The 23299-nt window shown below is 40.1% G+C and overlaps 1 protein-coding gene and 1 long non-coding RNA gene across 7 annotated transcripts in view; one reads left to right on the top strand and one right to left on the bottom strand.

Moving 5' to 3' along the window:
* ITGA6 (integrin subunit alpha 6) overlaps positions 1-23299 on the top strand; it is a 43084-nt gene that overhangs the window by 2959 nt on the left and 16826 nt on the right. For both annotated transcript variants that reach the window (XM_039732804.1, XM_039732886.1), the window contains exons 2-8: positions 14842-14969; positions 15419-15498; positions 17217-17472; positions 18993-19124; positions 21434-21644; positions 22089-22282; positions 22417-22505. In XM_039732804.1, the coding sequence (XP_039588738.1) occupies positions 14842-14969; positions 15419-15498; positions 17217-17472; positions 18993-19124; positions 21434-21644; positions 22089-22282; positions 22417-22505 (1090 nt within the window). The remainder of the gene's footprint in view (positions 1-14841; positions 14970-15418; positions 15499-17216; positions 17473-18992; positions 19125-21433; positions 21645-22088; positions 22283-22416; positions 22506-23299) is intronic.
* Positions 9794-23299, bottom strand: part of LOC120513597 — a 37254-nt gene continuing 23748 nt past the window's right edge. For 2 of the 5 annotated variants that reach the window (XR_005630333.1, XR_005630337.1), the window contains one exon: positions 9794-12656. This is a non-coding gene — a long non-coding RNA (uncharacterized LOC120513597). Of the gene's footprint in view, positions 12701-13802; positions 13932-22513; positions 23215-23299 lie in introns of those variants that run through there. The other 3 variants (XR_005630313.1, XR_005630318.1, XR_005630321.1) reach the window with 3 other exon arrangements.

The following is a 23299-nucleotide window of genomic DNA, read 5'->3' as shown; positions in this document are numbered from 1 at the left end:
TTAACTTTCAGCATTATGAACAGATGACTGTTCAATTGCTTTGACATTAGTTGTAAATGGTGCTGAGTATAAAGCCATGGACTCGTAACAAGATTTTGGTTTTGAGTGTCTTCAGGTTAGAAGAGTTGGAAAGTTTGTCAGATGGAGAGGAGAAAAGCTTTAGTTTATAGTGGCTGAAAGTGGACTGCTAATGGTATGTCGGTGTGAAAGACAGATGAATGCAAACTTTATGTGCATTGAGGAACACTAAAGTTGGAGGTCCCAAGGCAATTTCCCTGGATTTTTGTGTTTGGTTCTGGTTCATTGTCAAGCATGGTGAATCAGACAGCAAAAAAGGCTGATGGAGCTCTAAAGGAGCTAGGCTTATTGCCCTGTGTAGGTTTATTCTGTTTTTGATCTATCAATATGATGAAAGGGAGTTCTGGTTTGCAGGAGAGTGGTGGCACAACAGCAGCACATTTCATCTACAGACTGGAAGAAGGTTTGGAACTTACAGGGGTCTGAGACTGGGGGCACAGCTATAGGAGAAACATGGTTAAAATATAAATGGTCCTGTGATGAAAATGTGAGTGTACCCAGCATCTCTAGATGGGGACTACACTGATTAGGCATTTATTAGCTACTATATGTTATATTACTATAGAGTAAAAGTGTAATTCCTAGCTACTCACTATATGTGTAGTGCATGCAGTCACATATATGTAATTTTATAGAATATGTAGAGATATGATGTGTATGTATGTGTACTCCATGTAAGATGTCCAGCAAATCCATTCCAGTTTGGCTGTAATTCACAGTGATTTAAGCATCTTGAATTAAAACACAAACATCAAGAATACCTAAATTTGTATATTACTTTCATAGAATCATAGAGTCCTAGAATCACTTGGGTTGGACAAGAGCCGTAATGTCAGTCTAAGTGTGAACCTAGCACCCGTTAGCCAGTTTTTATTTGCGGTTTAGAATGATAGAATCACAAATTATCCTGACTTGCAAGGGACCCACAAAGATCTACCTGCAAGTAATTCTGATATTATTTTCAGTAGATATATGGAACTGAATTCAGGTAGGCTTCTTGTTATTGTGTAAGGCAGAAATGGGAAGACACTGTAGTTGCTAACATTCAGGATTCTCCCATCTGCTGAAAAGCTGTATTGAAAGCTGTGGATAGGCACTTTATGCCAAGACTGCAGTGACCATTACAGGCCATAAAATCCTAAAAATTGCAGTGTCTTACTGAAAATTTTACGTGTCACAGGTTTTGCTGACACTGCTCTCTACTCTGAGCTTTTATATCAATACATAACAAAGTTGCCTTAGGTCAGCAGGTCTGCTGGCATTGCTGCACTGCTGCAGTGCATCCTCAGTGGCATTTGGCCAGTACTTTTGTGTTCTCTGGGGGCTTGGGCTCAGAGACACTTTGCTCCAGCAACAAAGAGCTGGATGATGCTGGTCTGCAGTGAAAGATGACAATTTCTGCTCGCAGAGGTTGGGTAGTGTAATTCAGACTTCGGGTGAACTGAAGTAATAACAATGCATGTTTACACCTTCAGGTTTAAAAGCTGTAATAGTGATGGCCCTTAGTTAGTGCTTCTGTCAATTAAAAAATAAAGGATTTGTAATAAATGTCCTTTTTTCTTAGGCTGTGATTTTACTGTTTCACTGCTGCTTTTATTTTCTTCTCTTGAGTGTCTCTCTGATTTTGTCTATGCAAACTATTGTCTGATAGCCTGCTTAGTATGCTTATTTGCTTTCTTAGTGATAGAGAAGTTTCTGTTCAAGATAGATGTCCTATAGCAAAGGTCAGGATCAAATGAAGCTGGGAAGGAGGAGTAGTTAAAGAGTTTTCTTGTAGTGGTAAGGGACAGATTTTCAAGAAAGCTCCATTGTGATAATATCATGGGTGAAAGAAGTGAGACAAATTTATGTTGCATAAGGGGTGTGTAGTTGTTAGAGGAGGAGCAAAATGCAGCAGGCTGCCTTTTTTGAAAGCCAGGTAGGTTGGCTTCTCATAAATGTTTTTTTCATAAGGCCTGACAAGCAAAGAAGAATGGTTACTTCTCTAATTTGTTGCTGTATTATTTCTCCACCAAATAAATGAAATCAACATTGCCTGGCATGTTACAGCAGTAAATTGTTCACTAGCCAGCATGGACCATTCTTTTTTCCTGTGTTTAATTCCACCTGCCTGTGTCAGAGCAACTGTAAATTCTGTAAGGAGTGCGTTCTGGTAAATTCTCATTGGAGATAGCACATTCATTTTGAAAGAACTGCATTTAAAATCAGCTGTTGTTTAAATGCTTCAGAACCAGCCTGGATCTAAATGAGTCATTCTGGCCGTAACTGTAAAAATGCCACATTTTGAGGGCATATTCTGTGGAAAGGACAAGACTGAGATAAGGCTATTGGGTAAGTGTCATTTTAAGAGCAAGTAAGTAAAAATCCATATTATTGAATGAGCAGATGGTGGTCTGTACTGTGAAACATTAGCTGGAAAATGAACACCCTGTTGTGGTATTTAGCAAGAGTAGGTAACAGTACAGGAATATCTGATGAAAGAACTATGCAGAGTAGTCTGGAAAATATTGAATAATTCCTTTATTAGCACTAAATATTTTTGATTGCAATATATATAAGCAGGTTGCTGCTTTGAAAGTAATGGGAGAAGAATGTAGCTTAGAAAACAAGCATGAACATAGACAAAAAGTTTTACTTCAATTTTTAAGGGAATCATTCTGTATGTTAAAATTAAATGAACTATACCATGGTTAATAAGGCTCCTTTTGCAGCTCTTGCATCAAACGTATTGTGTTCTTGTTAAAATACACTTGGATTTAACGTATTGTGAGGATCACATTCTCTAAGATTATTTTGAGAGTTGCACAGCAGTTACTTTGGAAAAGTGCACTTGTGCTGGTTTAGCTTAAAGAACAGGCTGTGTGTATTCTGCTGTGAGGCACCTGTGACAGATCCTTTTGCAGCTCTTGCATCAAACGTATTGTGTTCTTGTTAAAATGCACTTCCCTTGGGTTTAACGTATTGTGAGGATCACATTTTCTAAGATTATTTTGAGAATTCCACAGCAGTTACTCTTGAAGAGTGCAGTTGTGTTGGTTTAGCTTAAAAAACAGGCTGTGTGTATTCTGTTGTGAGGCACCTGTGACAGACTTTTGTACCAAAATAACAGCAAAATGCAAAAGATGCTGCTTCTTGCATTGTGATTTTTGGAGCATTTACTAGTGTGCATTTTTGATCATTTTTGCTGGAGCAGTGGCTGGTTTTTTTTGTTTCCTTTTACAGAACTGCATCTAAAATATTTAATTTCCTAATGTAGATTTCCTTCAAGGAGTTGAGTAATGTGTGTGAGGATGATTAGACTGTGTTAGGAAGGGAGAAGGTCTGCTGAATCAAGGAGAAAAGAAGGAGGGGTTTATGGGATGGGCCCTGTCAAGATGCCATCTACAGCACAAAAAAGTACTCCAGTCCCTCCAGAGTAACATGGAGAGATCCTGCACTGGATTGCACTGCCAGCTAGTGAGTTTCTAGGCTACTTTTAAGCTGTATTCCATGCATTTGTTTTCTATTTTCAAGGTGTTTGGAGGTCATCTAAGAAATAGAGAACAGCAGACAGGAATGATCAGCATTGTTTGAGTTTGCTGACAGCTAATGTTGATAGGAATGGCAGAATTTTTTTAGACTGAGTGTTACTTTCTTTTTAGTGAAGATGCCATTTTTTTGGAAATGGAGCTTTATGTGCTTAGTCTCTGCATGTTACATCTGTCATTGTCACCTTCCTCAAAAGTAGATCTATAAAATATATCTTTAAAAAACAAAGAATTGCAAATATGCTGGAGACAACTCACTCCTGTATTGCCTGGGGTTGTTTGCTCAGCAGCACATGCGTGGGTCAAAGGTCTGAAGGAAATGTATGTTTATCCTGGAAGTGGTCAAAAGTGGCAACCAGCTGTTGCAGATAGCAAAGACACCATCATCATGTGAGGTTGAATTTTTTTGTGTCCTTTACTTACTGTTCTTTTTACAATATTCTGCTAAGGGAATTATAAAGATTTGTTAGCCTTGCACTTTGTCATCAGTGCAGCTGAAGCTGCATAATGGTTTAGTCTGCTGGCTCTTAGATGTCAGTGATGTCTAGCAGAGTGTGTGGAAAGCCATTTTAATTATCCATGTTTGTGTAGTGTGAAAAACCCTCAAGTGTTTTCTTGGCCAAAGATGCTAAAATAAATTTGGAAATTTTTTTCTTATGCAGCCAACTCCTGTAGCTGCTGTAATTTTGCAAGTCCCTGTAAACTTTTTATCCACTCAATTTATTTTTCTGCTAGAGAAATGTTTGATTATTATGTGGTGTGGTCCATGAATATTGCTGAGGATGTAAGTTTCTTCTCTTCCCAACCAAACTGTGTTCCTGCATATAGTGGAAGAAAACTTCTGTTGTCAGATCAGATGTAGTCCTAGAAGTAGCTGCAATACTGTTTGTACACAGCTTACAGGAACACAGGGTGTTAAAAATACCTGAAAAAAACTAATTCTAGATTCTGCTCAAGTGAGAATGTAGGGAGTGGCAAAAAAAAAAAAGGTATGTATGAGGGGATGTGTGTAAAACTAGGTATAGTGAATGTGGAGGAGTAGCTATATATAGAGTAAGAGAATACAGTGGCTTTCTTGGCATAGTCTCAAACATAAGTTTTTTTGCAAAAAATCTTATTTGTAAGTTTTTAAAGCTGGTTGAAATTCTCAGTTTGGACATTTCTATTCCTAGTAAAATATAATGGTTTCTTCTTCCACAGATATGTATAAAGAGCAGTTTCTTGTGAATGTATCATTTAGTTCTGTTGATCTGTTATTGATCAGTGTTTGAGTATCTGCATGGAATATAAAAAAAGGGCTCTTTGAGCATCCCAGCTGCGCAGGCATTTCTATGACCTGTTTCTCCTAGGAAAATACCTTATTGGAGTGATGTTCTTTCCAGTGACTTGAGTGCCTGTGTTTTCAGTTAATTGGAAGGTGTGGTGGCATAATGCGTCATGTACCCAGTGACACATCTGCATTTGTCATTAAGCTCATGGCCTAAAGAAAAGTCTTACTCAAACTGTGGATCCGATTATAGGCATTTAGCCTGGGGCTATGATGCTTTATGACTGAAGGAGTACTTAGAATGTGCTTTAGCATGCAAGTGCCTTTGGGCTGTTGAAGTGTGTGCTTGATGGCTGTTCATGTACTCATTCTGGGAAGCTCTTATTAGGGAAGCTCTTATTAGGGATTAGGTATCAGGAAGGTCAGGTCCACGCTTCTTCTGCGCGTGCAGAATTCTCCAGCCCGCTCCACGGGGTCCTCCTCTAGTCCACAGGCTGAGGTTGGCAACTGGGCATGGCACAGCTCAGGGGTGCCGGTGTTGGTCTGGTGTGGGTGAGCTTCCTTCCCCCTGGGGTGCTGCTTGGTATATTTTAACTAAATGTGATGAACTTCTGTTCAGACCTTGAATCAGGCAGAATTTATGTGGTTGTATATCTAGTGTAGGAGGTTTCTACCTGTCTTGGTATTCTCCCTACAATTCAAAGGGAGATGGGGGTAAGTCTGGAAAAGGAGGAGCAGGGGGGAATCTCATAATCTGGATGTATAAGTAAAGGAACTATGGTTTGGGTTAGCATGGGGAGCAGTTGCTCTTCAAATTCTGCAGGGCTGTATTAGTTGCTGTAGTGTGTTATATCGCACATTGATTCTGCAGTAAGATGTCCATCCCTCTTGCTGTACTTCTTCTTTCATGCCTTTTAGTAGTTTAATTATGGCAATAAATGAAACTGCTGTACTTCATTCTGTGAAGGAAATAGAGGAATGACATTTCAACTCAAATATTTGTTTTGTGCTGAGTTAGAACTACTATAATTTTTTTTAACATGGCTTTTGGCACGTTGAATGAACAGTATATGCCTGTTAAGGTTGTTACCTCTCAAACAAGTAGTGCCTTCAAATACTGACTGGGTGCACTGCTTTCAGATCCCCTCTACCCCCACAGAAAGAAAAGCAAGTGAGCAACTGTTTTTGGGTTTTTTTTTTTTGTTTTCTGGTTTGTTTTCTAAAACCTGTAGCTAATATATCATGTGATACTTTTTTAATTTTTCATGAACTTTTAATAGAGATGCTGTGTGTTGTGGGGATACGAAGACAAGTCCTGCAAATGTGAAGAGGTTTAAATGAATTCTGGGGGTTTTCTATGGTATGAATGGCCAGCAGCCCAAGTGCAGGAGACAGTAATTGCTAATTTCTGTTATGCACTCGTTTACTTAAGCCTGTGGAGTGAGCCATGTCCACAAGACACTGATCATAGCCGTGGTCCAGCAGCTGCTTCTGCAGGGCCGGTTGTGTGGCAGCGCGGGGGCGGCGCTGGGCCAGGCCGTGGCCGGGAGGGCCCTGCTGTGTGGGCTGCTGGCAGCCGGGCGGGGCTGCGGTGCTGGCACCGCGGGGACGGGCACCTCGCTCCCTCTGTGCTTGTAGGGAGCTGGGCACTGCTGGCTCACCCCGGCTGCTTTGCTGCAGCTGTCCTTGCTTGCTTGTCCTGCTGCTGGCTGCAGCTTAGTGCATCTGCAGTGGAGAGCAGCTGGGTTGTGCCCAGCTGGCTGTGGTGGGACTCTGTAGTTCAGTCCTTCCTGTGCCAGCACGGTGACTGGGGGCAGGCGCTGAGCTAGGAGTGCCAGGACTCAGGCTTCCAAGTTAGTTTCTTGAAATGGTGTACTTGTCACTTTTGAGTTAAACTGCATGTTGTTTTAAGAGGATTTCATGCTGTACCAGGCACTGCCAAGTCAGAAAACCTGAGTGAAAATCCCCTTATCATTATTTCTCCTGTAGGTTTATCATAAATAAATTATGAAGCTGTCTGATACATATTTTACAGTACCAGTTTGTAGTCAGGTCTATTTCTGGCTCGGGTGCTCTTTCTTTTAAATCTGAAAAATGTATAGATTGTAAGGGAGAAATTAAACCTGTAAGTAGTATACAGGTTGCACTTGGTATTTGCCAAATATGAAAACTATGAGGTATCTGCTGAGTAAAGCCAGAGAGTGGTGTCTGAAGAGGAAAACTGGGTTTTGAAACACAAACTTGGAGCAGACTGTACCATTTCTTCTAAGAAAAATGCTTTGTACCAATGGAAATGAGATCTGCAAAAATTGTTGCAAATCCAGACAGGCTGGGCTCTGGACTGTGATGGGAAAGTGTTTATTTTTCCATGTGACTTTCAGAAAGTCAATAATAAGAGGCTTTTCCAGAACAACAGGTATCTTTGTAGTTCCAGTTTTGCTTTGTAGTAGCTTGCCCCAGTCCTTGTGCTGCTTTTGGCTTCTTTTCCTAGCTTCTATCATAATCTGTTTCCTAAAAAAGGCTGAAGAAATAAAATGAAAATTGCAATCCTTAAATGCCAAGCCTCCAGGCAACAGAGATTAATGATGTGCTTGGCCATGGCTTTGCACTTAGTTCCAAAATGTAGCTGTGGAGTAGCAGATCCGGAGAATATTCAGTCAAAATAGCTGTTAATAACATTCTGACCGTGATGGGTGTCTCTGTGAAAAGCATCACAGACAAGCTCCCTGCTGACACAGTTACTGGTTGTATTTTGCTGGGGAAAGTTTTTTTTTGGAGGAGCGCATGGTTCAGCTCCAGTTCCCATTAGCAGCCGGAGTGTACGAAGGGACAATCTTTCTGTGCTAATTAGTCTGTGGTGCTCTTGTCCTGTGACTTGTTTCTGTTATGGAATGGCAAATCCAAGCCTGAAGCAGGGGTGGTGCCACCAATATTCACACACAGTGTCTGTCCCACTAACCAACTTCAGTTATGTTGAACTGTTATGGTGGTTAAATGCATCCATCTTCTGTGTTTGTTAAAAACAGGTGAGTCCAAATCATTGCAGGGGAGTGAAAATGCAGCTCAGGTCGAGGGCTGTAGATGCCCACGTTGTGATCAGGGGTCTCTGCCTGGAGGACTTGTGACTGGTGATTTTGTAGTAAAATTTAAATTGAGTTAGAGCTAGTGGCTCTATTTTCTTCATTTTGCTTAATCTAGTGAAACTCTTTCCCAAGAGGGCACTGGAACTGGGAGAGAGAAAGGATGCAGGAGTCTAACTGTCCAGTCAAGGGTGAGCCATTTCATGGCATTTAGCTTTGTCAGTTTCCAAATTTGCCCCCCTTGTGGAGTCTTTCTGAAAATATAATGAAGTGCAAAGTCTGCAGTGGCAGCATTGTAGCCTGAGAACAGCAATATTCAATTTGAAACTTATGCTCAATGGAGCTTGCAAAATTGAAATTACTTAGACCAGTGACCACTTTATGTTACCTGTATGTGGAAGCGGTTAATGGTTTCTTACCCAGGAAACACTTTCATGATTTCTACTCCAGTCTGTTAAGGCTCAGAGCAGGCACTGCAGATGTGTTTGCCTTTACTTTTAAAGAAAGGCTGGCAAAGATGTGGTGCCTTGTCTGTGTAGAAGGATACCATGGAAAAGGAAAGAATTTAAGGAATGAAGAAAACTTTGGGAGATATCACAGTCTGCACTGAACTCAGATACTCTGCTATTTTTTGTATTTGTTTAAATCAAAATATAATTTACTCAGTGGAAGCCTCTTACTTTGATGAATAGGATATTTACTCTAATAAACACTGAAGCTCTTCTCTGTCCTTTACTTGATTTGAGAGTTTTTTCCAAAATAGAACTGTAATGAATTGGTGATAATTTTTCTTTGAAGTATGTTGTGAAAAATCATATGTTACCCTTGGACAGTTCCAGGCTGTAAGTGAAGAAAAGAATTTTGTTGTGGAGTGAGGGAATACTTCCAGGAGGTTGGACGATTTCTGAATTGCTTTTGATATGGTTTTCACATCTTAACTTTGACTTTCCTTTTGGAAGCAACCAAGATAGTTTCTTGTATTAGAGGGAGTTCAGATAGCTGTGAGCAGAAACCACTCCCAGTTCTTATTGTTGTTTTCATTAGCTGAGAAGGAGCCACAGCTACCTACTAAACATTTCAAGAATTACCAATTAAAGCAGGGAGGGTTTTAAAATCTGCACCCTACTGCTTAATATTCTGTAGTATGTGTTGAAATGGAAAGCTTGTGTATTTTACTTTGGATTTTAATTACTCTTTTGGGCCACATCTGATTAAATAAAGTTACACCCTTTCTTCTCAGTGTTCACCTAACTGCTCTTGCTGAATACTGCTTGTTACAAGTGTAAAGGAGTGAAGAAAGTGCAAAGCTCAATATGCAATGGTGCTTCTAGGTGCAAGTGTGGAAATTGCCTGGAGGGCTTGTGGTTTGTGTTGCTGTGGCATTGGGGGTGGCAGTGCCAGGTGAGGCGTAGGCCCTGTGGTCTCGTTCTTCTGCTTGATACCCAGAAATGTTTTGTGGTAACCAAGCACACTTCCTACCAAGACATATTCTGCAAATATGCTCACAAAGAACAGAAGATTTGACTGCAGTCCCACCCACAGCACTTAGCACAGTAGCAGTGACTAAGATATAAATGTCCCCCACTTCTGCTTCCAACGAGGGATGAGAACTTGAGCGAAATTGCAGGGACAGACGGACAGGTTTGTCCTCCTTGCCCCCTGCCCAGCAGAGACTCAGATTAATTTGGTAAGCCTTGTGTCCTCAGCTGTGCTGAGCGCTGACCTAGGGCATTAAGCTTGTGATTGCAGTGGCACTGATAGTGCTGTATGCAGCTGCTCTGCAGTTAATGCATTCTCACCCTCAGTCCAGAGGAACGTTGCATGTTGTATTCAATAAATCGTGCTGTTCCAGAATCTGACTGGTTCTTCTAAATGCAGCCAAACCTACAGTTCATAGGCTGTTTGTGCATCTGGAGTCAGACCTGTAGTTACGTTTTTGCAACACTGGTCAACAGCAGGTGCCTACCTGAATGCGGGCAGTCAGTTCTTACCTTCCTCTTCTTGGAGATATGTGGGTTTATGAAGCATGTTTTCTACACACGCTTTTCCAAAGGTCTGATCCAGATGTAGATAAAGTCAGTAAGATGTCTTGATACCTTTTCTAGCACTTGAGTAGTGCTTGACCTAAGTGGTGAAATTTACTCCCTCACAGCCCCATATTCTTGCCTCAGCTGTTGTGTTTGGGTGTAATGTAAGCTGCAGTGAGGTAGGGTGGGGGTAGCTGTGCCATAGGGTTCCGTGGAGGGATGTGACACTGCTTTGAGAGCACAGGCCAGCTCTCCCTGTTGTGCTTTGAGAGCACAGGCCAGCTCTCCCTGTTGCGTTCCTCGCACACGCAGGTGCAGCCGGGGTCACCGGTGTCTGTGCGGGGCAGGCAGCACCACCTGAGCCTGCCTCTCAGGAAGGGCAGGTAGTTAAACATTGCACACCAATCCTGCAGCTCTAAGGGGATTGTCTTACATTTGGCTATGAATATGGGGCTGTGAGGGAGTAAATCTGTTCCTGTAAGTCAGCAGATGCTCATAATTGGCAGTGGGACTTCAGTTATTATCATGTATCTTCAAGAAGTAATTAAGAGAGAATTCTAATTGATAGAGCAACTGGACTGATTCATTTGGTTAAAAGTCAGAATTTCAGTTTGAAATTGGAAGACACGTTTTAATTATAATAACATTGTAGTTTTATGCCAAGGTATGAGAGAATTCAGGTGTTTTTTTTCCCCAGCACTGTCACTTGATAGATGCTTATTTTAAATTAAATTATATTAATTGTTTACGATGTTACATTTCTGTAGATTAACACCTGTGCAGTCTGATTGGCCCCAGGAAAACCCAGTTAGGTTATAGTATGTATTGAAGCAAGATGTGTGGGGAAAATCAGGATTCAAGTTAACAGTTAGAATCATCTGTTTCTGTAATTGACATGAGGAATAGCAATTGTCTGCTTTTCTCTGAGTTGGACTCATGGTAAACATTAGCTACTAAGTCATCATAACTCAAATAATAAAAAGCTGAGCCTCTGACAGGAACTGATGCTCAGAGATGTTCATGTTCAGTATACTGTATGGCTGAGCTTCTGTTTTCTGTAGAGTAACAAGGCACACCTACCACGGGGATAGAAGAATCAGTAAATTGCATGTTGGAGTGTCTTGGATTTGCATCTCCCACTCTGCATTCTTGACATTGGGCTGTTATTTTGTGATCTGAATATGCATTCTGGAACATGATTTTGAACATTCAAACCTAATTGAAAGTAGTTAGAGTAGACCATGTCCACAGACTTTCAGGGAGCAGTCCCAGTGAATAAAATGAATCATACTGTGAGCATGGGTGAAGAGAAATTAAGAATTTGTTTTTGTCACTCTTCATTTGCAGAGGAAAAGCTCCTAGGTTTTAAGTGTCCATGTTTCATCTGCCAATATAAGGAGATGGTGATAGCTGGAAGAGCATCCCCTCACTCTGCCCCTACCTCTGACCTGCAGAAAGAGGTTTTGCTTGCCAATGAGAAAGCTAAAATGGAACATGCATAGCTGCAGAAAAAGCTAACCTGGTTTTGGCATAATGAGCTCAAACTTGATTAAAATTCTTTTATTAAATCACAGCTGAGTAAGTAGCCACAGAGTAATGACTGGAATGTGTCCTCTATCTGGAAGGACTCTGCTGAGCACGTAGCACAGCTCAGTATATGAGCTGATTCATTTGTATTACTGCAGTCACACTGAAATTCACACTGATGCATGGTTCATGTCATACTTCTGTAGTTCTGTGCACACTTTTTATTTTTAAATTAAGTAATCTGGCTTTTATAATACAATTTTGATTTTCAGATGTACCTTTTAAATGGTAGACAAGCTGAACAGCAGCTCTGTTATCAGAATGACTATGTGTTTGAAAGGAATTTTTTGTTTTGCTTGATTTATTCAACGAAAGATTAGATGCATGTGGCTTTCTTACACAGATTCTGATAGCGTTGATAATCCTCATAATGATTATAATCATCACCTTCAGTAACCTGTCTGGCAGAACCCAGGGGCATAGGTTTAGTCTTCTCTGCTCTGTTCTTTAGGGCAGAAAAGTAGTAAACAAGTACAAAGGAGTTGTGCCACTTCTTAATGGATCTTTGGTTGCTACTTGAAAGTACATTTCAGGGTTTACTGTAGTATTGTACTTGAGCTGATCTAATCCTCTGGGAGCACTTACTCACAGTGTGTGCTTCTCTTGGCCTGTGCGGTAAGGACTTACAGTGAAGTACCTAAGAAAATTCAAGTTTTTGTATTTGAAGAGCTTTGAAGATTAGTGACAGGATTCCTGGTAACAGTTCTTTGAAATCTGGAAGGTTTTAAACAAGTCTGTTTTGAAATTCTTTGTTTACCCTGGAAAATAACATAGGCAGTATTTGGATGGGGGGTGTGGGCATTGGGAAGAATCTAAGGTCGCCAGTTTCCTTTGGGATCCTGTTGGATGGACGCCTTACATTTTTAAAGAAGGCTGAACAATTTCATTTTTCGCTGTTGACCTCAGCGGTGTCTGAGATGGCATTGAATGTTTGCAGCATTTTACAGCAGGTGGCACATCTTCCCATTCCATATTCTGTTGGCTATGCTGTTTATTCCCCCAGTGCTTCAGTAGGTCCTTTCCTGCCATCAGGATCACGGTGTGCTGTAAAAGGTCATTCAGCTGGAGAGAGGGACGTAGTCTCACTATCCTGTGGAAAAGAACAGGGTTCATCTTCTTGACCCAGCACTGGCACTGCCAGTAGTATGGAGGTGGATGAATTAAAACAAATTAGGTATTTAAATTTGAGAAGCTTTTAGTTTTGTTCACAATGTTGAAACAGAAGGTTTTTAATTTCTGTAAGTGGAGTACATCTTTCCACCCCCCAAAACTTTGAATAAGAAAGTAGAAGTAATAAAAATTTCTTTAGGTTAGGAAATCAGTACCTCTGCTTTCTTAAAGTTATGGTTGTTAATGTTTAAAAAAAGTAGTCTGTCTTTCCCTGGGCAATAACAGAACTGAGGAGAAAATGTATCTATTTTGCCATAAGGAATAACTCAGAAATAGATGCTTTGCAGAAGAATTACTCTTAAGAGATTACAGTTAAATGTACCATTGCTAACATTAAAAAGTTCAGTTATTGATGGTGTTTCTAAGATCACAGTAGTTTACAAACTCTTGTGATGACTGCTATGTTTCTGAAAAAATGTTTGAAAAAGAGAGAAAACTAGAAAACCTTTTAAACCAAACCCCACCCACATGGTGTGCCTGTGTATGGTCCAAAGGCAAATACTTAACCTGAAGGTTTCAGCATTCAGGGGGCTTACCTTCATGACGAGGATAAATTTCAGATTGTGGGAGAATTTAGTTCTATAGAAGTAGTGAAAATTTGGTTGTTTCACAATACAGATAAAATTTTGTGTTTTAAAAAAAGCATGTTTTCTGATAACACATAGATTCATTTTGTTCCATTTGTTACTTTAGGGACAGCGAATAAACATTTTCTTAATAAGAAAAAACACATATTATCTTAACTGATCCAGTCTTTACTGTTGGGCATGAAGAAAAGTGAGTCTTGTTTTTAGTAAAAATAGCCTTCTGAGGAACAGCAGTGTGCTTTGACCCACTGCCACAACAAAGCAAAACTAGAGCTGGGTATTAAAGAGGGTTTGAGGTCCTCTTTGAGACTTGTGGATCCAACTGTAGTCCCAGCTTTGCTGTACTTGACACTCTGATATCAGAGATATATTTTTTCAAGTTTTTTTTCAGGTTTATATCCTGGGGTCAGGAAGAACAGTCTGGTTCAGCATCCATCCATCCATCCATCCATCCATCCCACCTGCTGCGTTGCACGTACCCACACACTGTTCTCTCGTCGTAGGTGTTTCAGCTGAGTGTGATGTTTCTTCCACAAACTACTGCACACTGCTTGCTGCTAATTTCAGTCAGCTGCCTGAGAGGCAGCTGTGCTTCTGTGTGTGTGACACTACAAAGAAATGGACAATGCAAGATTTTTTTTCTCCTTTTGCAAATAAATATGCCTGCTGGTGGTTTCGTGATAATACTCATGATGTGCAGTCTATACAGAAGGAAATTTACTTTACTCAGTGCTTAAAAGAAGAACCTTTGCATTTGGCTACCAGAACAGTGTCTAAGGAGAGCTTGTTAGAGTAGCTGTTTAATAGGGTAAATAAGTCCTTTGTGGGAACGGCCTGTTCTTGATAATTGATTTGTTGAAGCAAACCATTTTCAGCTTAAAAATGAAGTATCTGCCAAAGTAGTGGAGAAGGGGGAGTTCATGTTTGCACAGAGCCTGGAACAGTTCAGTGAACACTTTCTTGATCCTGGATCTATCCAGGATCTTGCTTTGGTCTGAGATACTAAGGTGCCTTTAAATTCAGGCAAACTGTGGCATAGGACTGGTATAAAACTAGAAGACAGCCTGAGAACAATTGTATTTACTATTTTGGGGGTTTCTGGTCATCTTAGTGACTTTTGTCCACCCTTATCAATGATTTCTTGTAAGGCAAAAAATACCCCACTTGATGTCCTGATAAAAAGATGATTTTCCCAAAACTGCCAGGCACCTACTTTTTATCAACCACTCTCAGTGAATATTGCAACAACACAAATAACAATACAGGTACTGGCTTGCAGGTATATATAAAAATAATTGCAGGTATATTAATTGTACGAAGCTATACAGCTTCTCTCCTTCCCCTCCCCCCTTTCTCTCTTTGAAAGAGCAGTGCTGTGGTGTAGTTTTTCATCCGTCTTCAAATGTTGGCATATCAAACCTTTAGCAACATGGTGAAAACACTTCCTGATTCTGTTGTCTTTCTCTTTTCTAGTAGTCCTTCTACATACTCCTTTAAATTATTTTGTTTTCCCTGCAGATTGCTGGTTGGAGCTCCTCGGGAAAAGGCCTTTCCAGCCCAACAAGCCAACAGAACAGGAGGGCTGTACAGCTGTGACATTGCATCTCCACATACAAATTGCCTGCGTGTCAAATTTGATGAGGAGAGTAAGTTCTTCAGTGCTTTTGTTTTGAATTGAAACAGTTGTCTGATCATTCTTGTTTGATGTCCTTTCCTGAGGCAGTGTATCAGACAGCTTCTTCTAGGGATTTATACATTTATAGCTACTTTTTGCATCATAGTAAGTTGTAGCTTAATTGTTAAGTTACTACGAGATATTCAATCTTGGTAGATTCATACTGTTTTGTAAGTTGATGTAACATGAAGTAATAGAAGTTTAATAAAATGGATGCTGTTAGTGATAAAATGTACAGACACTGCCACCTGCAGACTGGCTGGTGTTCTGTATATGAAGAGTCTCTCCTGACATGGGCTTCAAGAAAAAAACAAACAAAAAACCAAAACCAACCAGCCAAAAAAAACCCCCCCAAAAAAACAGAAAAAAGAAAATGTAGTGAACTGTTAATATTTGAAGCTGTTTTATGATACTTTGCAGCTGACCCAAGGATGGAGAGTAAAGAAGACCAATGGATGGGTGTAACTGTCCAGAGTCAGGGGCCTGGAGGAAATGTGGTGGTAAGTGCTAATGGACTAACTTACAAAAATGTCTGGGGTGTACAGTACATGTTCTGAGTGGTCTGTGTTTCTGTGCAGCTTGCTGAAAGGTAACTTGCCTAAGTTTACTCCTTTGATTTCTTGTAGGTAAGGACTTAAATGTCTCCTTGAGCTTTAAATTATTTTTCTATGAGGTAGCCTCTCTTTATAACTTTTTTAACAGTCTAGGATGGCCTGTTTATTTTCAAGAGGTCCATTGATTTTTTTTGTCATATACACATTTTTTCTTTTAAATACTACTAGCTGCAGGAATAGGGAAGAATAGTGTATAAGGCTGTAAAAGTAACAGGTTATCACCAACCTGTTTTCCAAGATGATGAGCCTCACATCAGCTTTTATCAGGAACTTCCACTGAGTAGTTTCTGTGAATTAATGTGGTCATTGTACTGCAGTAGATTGCACTGCAGTAAAACTATTTGCTATTCTTTATTTTATGCAATACATTGGTACTTCTTATTTTATATTAAACAGAAAAGGTTTTTGGGAGTTATGAGAGAAAGAGTTTTAAAAGTAACATTCTCAGTTTTAAATAAAAACCTCTCATGGTGCTGCAGGATACCACATACATCATAAAACAGGTGTGCAGTGAAGCTTCCTCATCTAATTGGAGGTTAATATCACTGCTTCCAAACCTGGGGGCAGGTGACTGCAGGATGTGAATCTGGTAATTTAAGCATTTAGAGGCAGTAATAACTAGCTTTGGTCTGCCTCAGAACGCAGAGTGGGAAGGAACGCATGGAAACAGTCCTGTTCACTGAGTAACTGGTCATCAACTAATGCTATCTTGTCTTTTCATGGTAAGTGGGGAGTGCACCTCTTACATGAGGTGTGAGCAGCCTGGAGGTCTCTGCAGCAGGACAGTACTGCAGTGCTCTACTGTGGAGCAGCCAAGTGTTTGTTTGCATAACATTTAGGCCTCGATAGGAACCATAGAAAAGGTTTGTCAGCTGAGACAGACTTTGCGTGTGCTCTTCACATAACCTGCTACATCTGAGTCTTCCACAAGCACTGCTGGCAAAGGCATTTGATTGTTCACATTTTTTACAAAGGTTTGGTGGTTACAATGCTTAGCCAGTGGCTGTTCATCCTTTGTGTTAAATATTTGATGAGAATTCTTTTCCCAGGGGTAGTCTGAAAGGACAAGGAACAGGATGTGTTTAGTGCTTCAGCTCTGCTCCAGTGACATTTACCCTGTAAGTGGAACATCCAGCAGAGGAAGTAGGAGCAACTTCCCTCTCCTCCACTGGAAACGCTTTCAGCCTCTGCTTAGTGGCACTTTTCTGTAAGGGGCAAGTTCTGAATAGTCTTGGGTAGATGGTAGTTAAACCAGCTTCTTGTGTCCTGCACGGATGTGTCAGTCCTTTGGGAGCTGTTGGGAAACAGCCACTTCTTTCTTTGAGAGAAAGTGGTTTTCTCCTTACTTCTTGAAATCAGGAAGGGCTTTAGGGATTTAACCCTGTGGCCTTCCTTGCCCATGAAGCAGACTGCTTTTCCTTGCATCTGTAGGTGTCCAGCCTTTCCCATGTGTTGCCTGTAGGAAACATTGGATTCTGCACTTAGGTGTGTCAGCAGGGTGCCTTACAGCGCTGGTAGCAGGAGGGACTGCTAGAGGAGCCCTGCCTTCTGTGGTGCCCCGTGTCCCACACCCAGAAACATCATCATTATTTCTTGTCTTGCAGACGTGTGCGCATCGCTATGAGAAAAGGCAGTATGTAAACACAGTGCAGGAAACCCGGGATATCATTGGAAGGTGCTATGTGCTGAGCCAGGACCTCACTATTAAGGATGATATGGATAATGGAGTGTGGAGTTTTTGTGATGGTCGTTTAAGAGGCCACGAGAAGTTTGGTTCCTGTCAGCAAGGTGTTGCTGCTACTTTTACTAGAGACTATCATTATATTGTGTTTGGTGCCCCAGGCACTTACAACTGGAAAGGTATGACTTGGCTTCCTTCCTGCCTACCCTTCCCATTTCCTCTGAGATTGCTCTCAAAGGTTGAATCCAGAGTTTCAATTATTTTTTTTAAGGGGAGAGGAGATAATAGGGATGTAATGATTTTACACTGTTTTTACATAATGTAAAAATTCTTCTGTATCAACATTTACTGAAGTTTATTTAAATATCTTTGTGTATATTTATGAATAATGGAGGTTTTTACATAATGTAAAAATTCTTCTGTATCAACATTTACTGAAGTTTCTTTAAATATCTTTGTGTGTATTTATAATGGAACTTTGCACATATGTACAGCAAATTTTTCCCTTATTAGTGGGATTGAGGGCTTACTTGGACACTTCCATATAGGAACAAACTACTAAATTTGTACGAGTTACTTGACCAGCCCTTTTTCTGCATTTGAGCAAATGTTAGATAGCTGCTGAACTATTTGTTTATTCTGCAACATTCTCTCCTTTATTCTTTGTGAAGTTTGTGGAAACCAGTACTTTCCAAAATAAATACTGCAGGATTGCAGGAAGGAAACAGCAACACTACATATATTCATATCTAAATCCATGCATGTCCATGTAAAATTTCATGGATAATCTAAGAGCCAAGTACTGTGTGCCATCTAGGAGATTCTCCAAAACACAAGGGGAAAAAACCCTGGACATTCTTTGTTAGTTGATATTCAGAAGCATCTAAATGCCCAGTTCGGTCTCTAGAAGTAATTTTTCCCATCACACTTCATTACCCCAACAGCTGTAAATACTTTCCTCTTGAGAACATGTGATCCTCCAAGCACTGCATTTTCCCCCCTCGTACACCTGTGCCTGCTGTATGAACCGTGCAAAATCACTGTGTTAAGCTCTGGCACAAGGTGTACTTTAGTGAAAACTTAATCTTCCACGTATCTGTCAACAAAATCTGACTGACCTGAAACAGCATAGTGAGTGCAGACAACATTTTAGTTTAATTGCAGAGAAGTGCTGGTACAGTCCTAAGGGTACTCTTCTGTGTAATGGAAAAACATGTTTGTGCTTGCCAAAACCTTAATTATGCCAATTGATAAAAGGGAAGCACACCTTTTATTGAACAATAGCTTTTTTCTTCTTAAATGTACTGTTTCTAAGTATAATGCTGGTGTTTGTCATAATGAAATGTAATTTTTTAAAAAAATTCCTGTGTACTTACTTCCTTTTTAACAGAAGCTTTATAGGGCTAAGAAATACAGGATGAGGGTGGTTTATGACCAACCAGTTCAGTGGGGTTTTTTTTGAGAATTTCCTTAGTATCCTGTGTTTTCCAGATCCTTGTATGGCTCTGTAGAGCAGCATGAGCTTCTGGCACACAGAACCAGAGACAAAACACTAAGCCAGTGCACTATTCTGTGTTTGTCCCATTTTAACAGCAGTCACTATGTCATTCATCATAATTAATATAAGTTGGGAACATTCATTAGTTATTTTTCTCACTTATCATTTGTTTGCTTTTATTTTATCATTTCATTTTTTCAGGGGTGGTTCGTGCAGAGCAAAAGAATCAGACATTTTATGATCTGGGTATCTTTGATGATGGGCCTTACGAAGTTGGTGATGAGAGCCGCCAGGATAAGAATCTAGTTCCTGTTCCAGCTAACAGTTACTTAGGTAGGATTAAGTACATGTGGTAAATCTCTTTAGGTCTCTTAAACATTTGTGGTCCCAGCCGGGTGTGATGATCAGAAATGGGAGCAGATGTTCCATTGTGGACCCTGTAACATGTTAACTCTTTGGGATAATTCACAGCCTCCCTCCACATTTATGGGCCAGTTTTAAGTGTAAGATGATACTGCTGAGGTACCTAGAAGAGCTGCTGCTGTAATGTGAGATCCAAGAGCTGTGCCAAGGGCCTATGGAATCTCCGGGAGTGATTATAATCACTGTGATGGGTCAGTACAATGAATGGGTCTGTAGTCCTTAGTTGCACAGTCTCTGCTATGTAGTATCAGAAAGTTTATAAAAATTTGAGGTTTTGCTGTTAAGGTTGTAGATTTTCTCTCCTGGTAGGTAAGTGCAATTCTTCTATTCTTCACGTTTTTAAAACTCCAGTGGCTTTTAACAGACCTTTAAAATGCCATAATATAAGTGTACTGTTTATATTTTACTTGTGTGTGTGTTGCAGAAGGTGAATCTCTTGCTCTTTGTGCAGTCAGAAAGCAGGAATATGTCCTTAGGCCAATGACCTTTCTGACCACCAGGGAGACCCACTGAAAAGGCTATGCTTGGTTTTTGGAAAGGCATTAAGTGTAAAGAATCCTTCTGTTCCAGTGCAGATTTCTGTGGTGTGTTGATCCACTGCTTTTGGCATATGCAACAAATAGAGTTTTGGTAACCTGAGACTGGAATTGCTGTGTGAGTGATGGAAAGCTGAATAGATGGGAAGGGCATTGCTAATGTAAAAAGTAAAAAAGCACATCAAGAAGAGAGCAAACTTAGAGCTACATATATGTTAGGAGAAAGAGAACATAAACTTCTGTTAAATATCAGCAGTAATTACTGGTGTAAAGGTAACTAGAAAAATCATCCTAAGAACTTAGATTAGACAAGCTGATAGCATTTCTGGTGGAATAAGCATTGAGAAGTACTGAGGCCGGTGCCTTTTGCTGTGAACAGTCATATACTTTTTCCAGTTATGTAACCAATGCATTTCTCTCCTAAATGTAAATGCTGCCTTGATTTGTAATAATCAGAACCACTTCCAGACAAGCCAGCTCATCCTAGGCATTACTGTTCTGTCTGTTTAGACCGTAAGCAAATGTGGTTATAGGTGCTTTGCTTAACTACTATTTTTTTCTCTTCAATCTTTCACTCATATTTATAGGTCTTCTATTTTTGACAGCTGTATCTGACACTCATCCAGATCAGTTTGTGTACAAAACATTGCCTCCCAGCATACAGGTGGACAAGTCAGTGGATGTAATGATGAATAGCTACTTAGGTTTGTGACCACTTGAGGTGGCAGCATCTGGTCAGACTTGATCTCCAGACCTTTGTCATGATCCTCTCCCCACTATTCCCTCTCATATCAAATATAAGTAAAGCATGAAAGAAACAGGGATTCAGATAAAGGGGAGACAGTAAAGTAAGAAGGCTTCAGAGAAATGCTGATTTGTCATGCATTTCTCCAAACCTTATCCTTCCCCAGCTGAGACTCCCTCAGTTTTTTCTGGAACTGTCTCATTGTGAATTGCTGTAATTGAGAGTTTCCACAGTAGTGGTGAAGTGTTTCAGAGGGAGACTCCCATCTGGCTGGTATCTTCCTTCCTTGCAAAGTGGGCATTTTTCTACTTTGGCCTTTACTGGCTATATTGGTATATGCAGTATTGTCTTTTAACTTGGTTTTTCATATTTTAAAATGTATTGTAAGACTAACTTAATTTGAACAGGTAATTTTTAGGGCAGCATTAACTAAAAATTGCTAATTTCACCATTACTGTGTAAGCTGATTCTCAAATACTGCATACATCATTCATATGAGAATGCTTGTGCAGAACAGTTTGCATGTTTGTAATACAATGATACTGACTTGACTTAGGAGGTTTTCTGATCATTTTGCCAGAGGTGAAGTACTCAAGCTATATTCAAGTGGTAAAGCTGTAATTGTGTCCAAGCTGTACATGTTTGGTGTCTGTGAAAAGCAGGTCCAAGTGAGCAATGAAGTACTGTGTTTTGTGGGGAAATACTAACTGTAATGTATGGAGGAATGTTTGTGGGAACATAAAAAAGTCTTGACTTGCAAATACGTATCCACCAGTGCAAACAGAAATGGGGAATTCCCAGCCACAGCACACTGTATTTTAGACAAAACTTGTATTCCATATACCACTTTAATATAGCTGGGGAAATGTTTATTTTTTCATATTACAATGTAAGCTGTTGCTTAGTTAATTTATACTTTATTTCTTTCTCTGTTAAAGGTTTCTCTTTGGACTCTGGTAAAGGAATTGTCTCCCAAGATGAGATGACTTTTGTGTCTGGTGCCCCAAGAGCAAACCACAGCGGAGCAGTTGTTTTACTAAAAAAAGAAAAAAATCAGAGAGCACTTTCCCTGGAGCACATGTTTGAAGGAGAAGGGCTGGCCTCCTCTTTTGGCTATGATGTTGCTGTTGTGGACCTCAACAGTGATGGGTATGTCTGTGGTTAACTCCGGCTGCTTGTATGATAAAGGATAGGGATCTTGTTTATTTCTGCTTTGGTTTTTCACATTAGAAATATAAGGAATGACAAAGCCCACCTTCCATGTTTTCCTGGAGGAAATGGTGAGCCTCTTGAGAATCAATCAGGATAGAATCTACCTTTCTAATAAAGAGTTTTATTTAAACAATTATTGTAAACAAAGAAACAAGAAACTAGTCTCATACCTCAGGAAGACCACAGAAGGTCTTTGTATGCTCTCAAGGGAATAAACCAGCTTGCAGTGTCAGTGGGGCTGTGGATGCCTGACCAGTTAATGCACATGTTAGTCTTTCTTCAGCAGCTCTCTGGGCAGCTGATCTTGAGATCACAGTCTGAGCAGTTATTCTTCAGAGTTCTTCTACAAAAGCATTGCCTTTTTTTTCTTTTACTTGTAAGCTGGCAGGACATCGTTGTTGGGGCCCCGCAGTACTTTGACAGGAGCGGGGATATCGGGGGTGCCGTGTACGTCTACATGAACCGCCAAGGCAAATGGGCAGGGGTGAAGCCTCTTCGCCTAAACGGAACCACTGACTCCATGTTTGGGCTTGCAGTGGAAAATGTTGGGGACATTAATCAGGATGGATATCCAGGTAAATGGAAAACAATGACAGTAAAAATGTGTGAGATTGTCTGGCCAATGCCAGACTTGCAACGTCTTACCCTTTGATTGCATGCTGCAGAAAGAGCAAGAATGATTTTATATGTTACAACTTATTTTCACCAGATATTGCAGTAGGGGCTCCATATGATGGTTTTGGCAAAGTGTACATTTATCATGGATCCGAGAATGGAATTAATACAAAGCCAGCACAGGTAATGAAATAACCTTTACTATATAATTATATAATTGTTCTTGAACAAAATTAAAGCAATGACGGGGCTACTATCCATCTTCCTTTCCCTTGCTATTACTGGGGTGTTGGGTACACAGGAAAGTTGCAAGGCCCTTCAAAGATTGCACTGCTGACAGGAAAGATTAGGAATTCCTGCTATTAATGTATATTTTTATTTCTGGGGCTGTCCATTGGCACTTATAATATGTGCAGAAGGAAAAAGATGTATAGATAAATAAATTCTGGGTTTAAAAAAAAACCTGGTGATTTGAAAACAATTACTTACTTTGTTTTCTCTTTCATTACTACTATTTCACTTCCTTCTTAAAAATGTTTGGTTGTTTGTTGTTGGTTGGTTTGGGTTTTTTTTTTGGTTTTGTTTTGAGGGTCACTATGTCCAGTTTGCAGGGTGGGAATGGAACTTCATTATACTCCCTAGAATACTGCTTGAATACTTTGCAGAATACTTCTTCCGTTTCAAGTGTTCATAGTCCATAAATACTGTAAATGAAGATGAACTATGCTCTCGACAGATCAGTAATTTCTGGTACTCACTTCTATTGCCAAGTAACTTCTTGGAAGAAGAGCAAATCATCCTGGCACTTCAGTATCCTTTAGCTGAACTGAACACAGAGGTCCTATTTCACAGGTCCTATTTCATTGTATCTCTCTCCCTCTTTTGTCTCTGGCTGTAAGACAGTTATGTTCACTTGTTACTTATTTTACCTTTATCACTTTTAAATATCTGAATTCCCTCAATCTGTTTGCTTTTTA

Source organism: Passer montanus, unplaced genomic scaffold (genome assembly GCF_014805655.1).
Source record: "Passer montanus isolate IOZ18808 unplaced genomic scaffold, ASM1480565v1 scaffold1, whole genome shotgun sequence".
Taxonomy (NCBI): Eukaryota; Metazoa; Chordata; class Aves; order Passeriformes; family Passeridae; genus Passer; species Passer montanus.
Note: the sequence above shows the minus strand (reverse complement) of the source record. Positions and strands in the feature narration are given on the sequence as shown.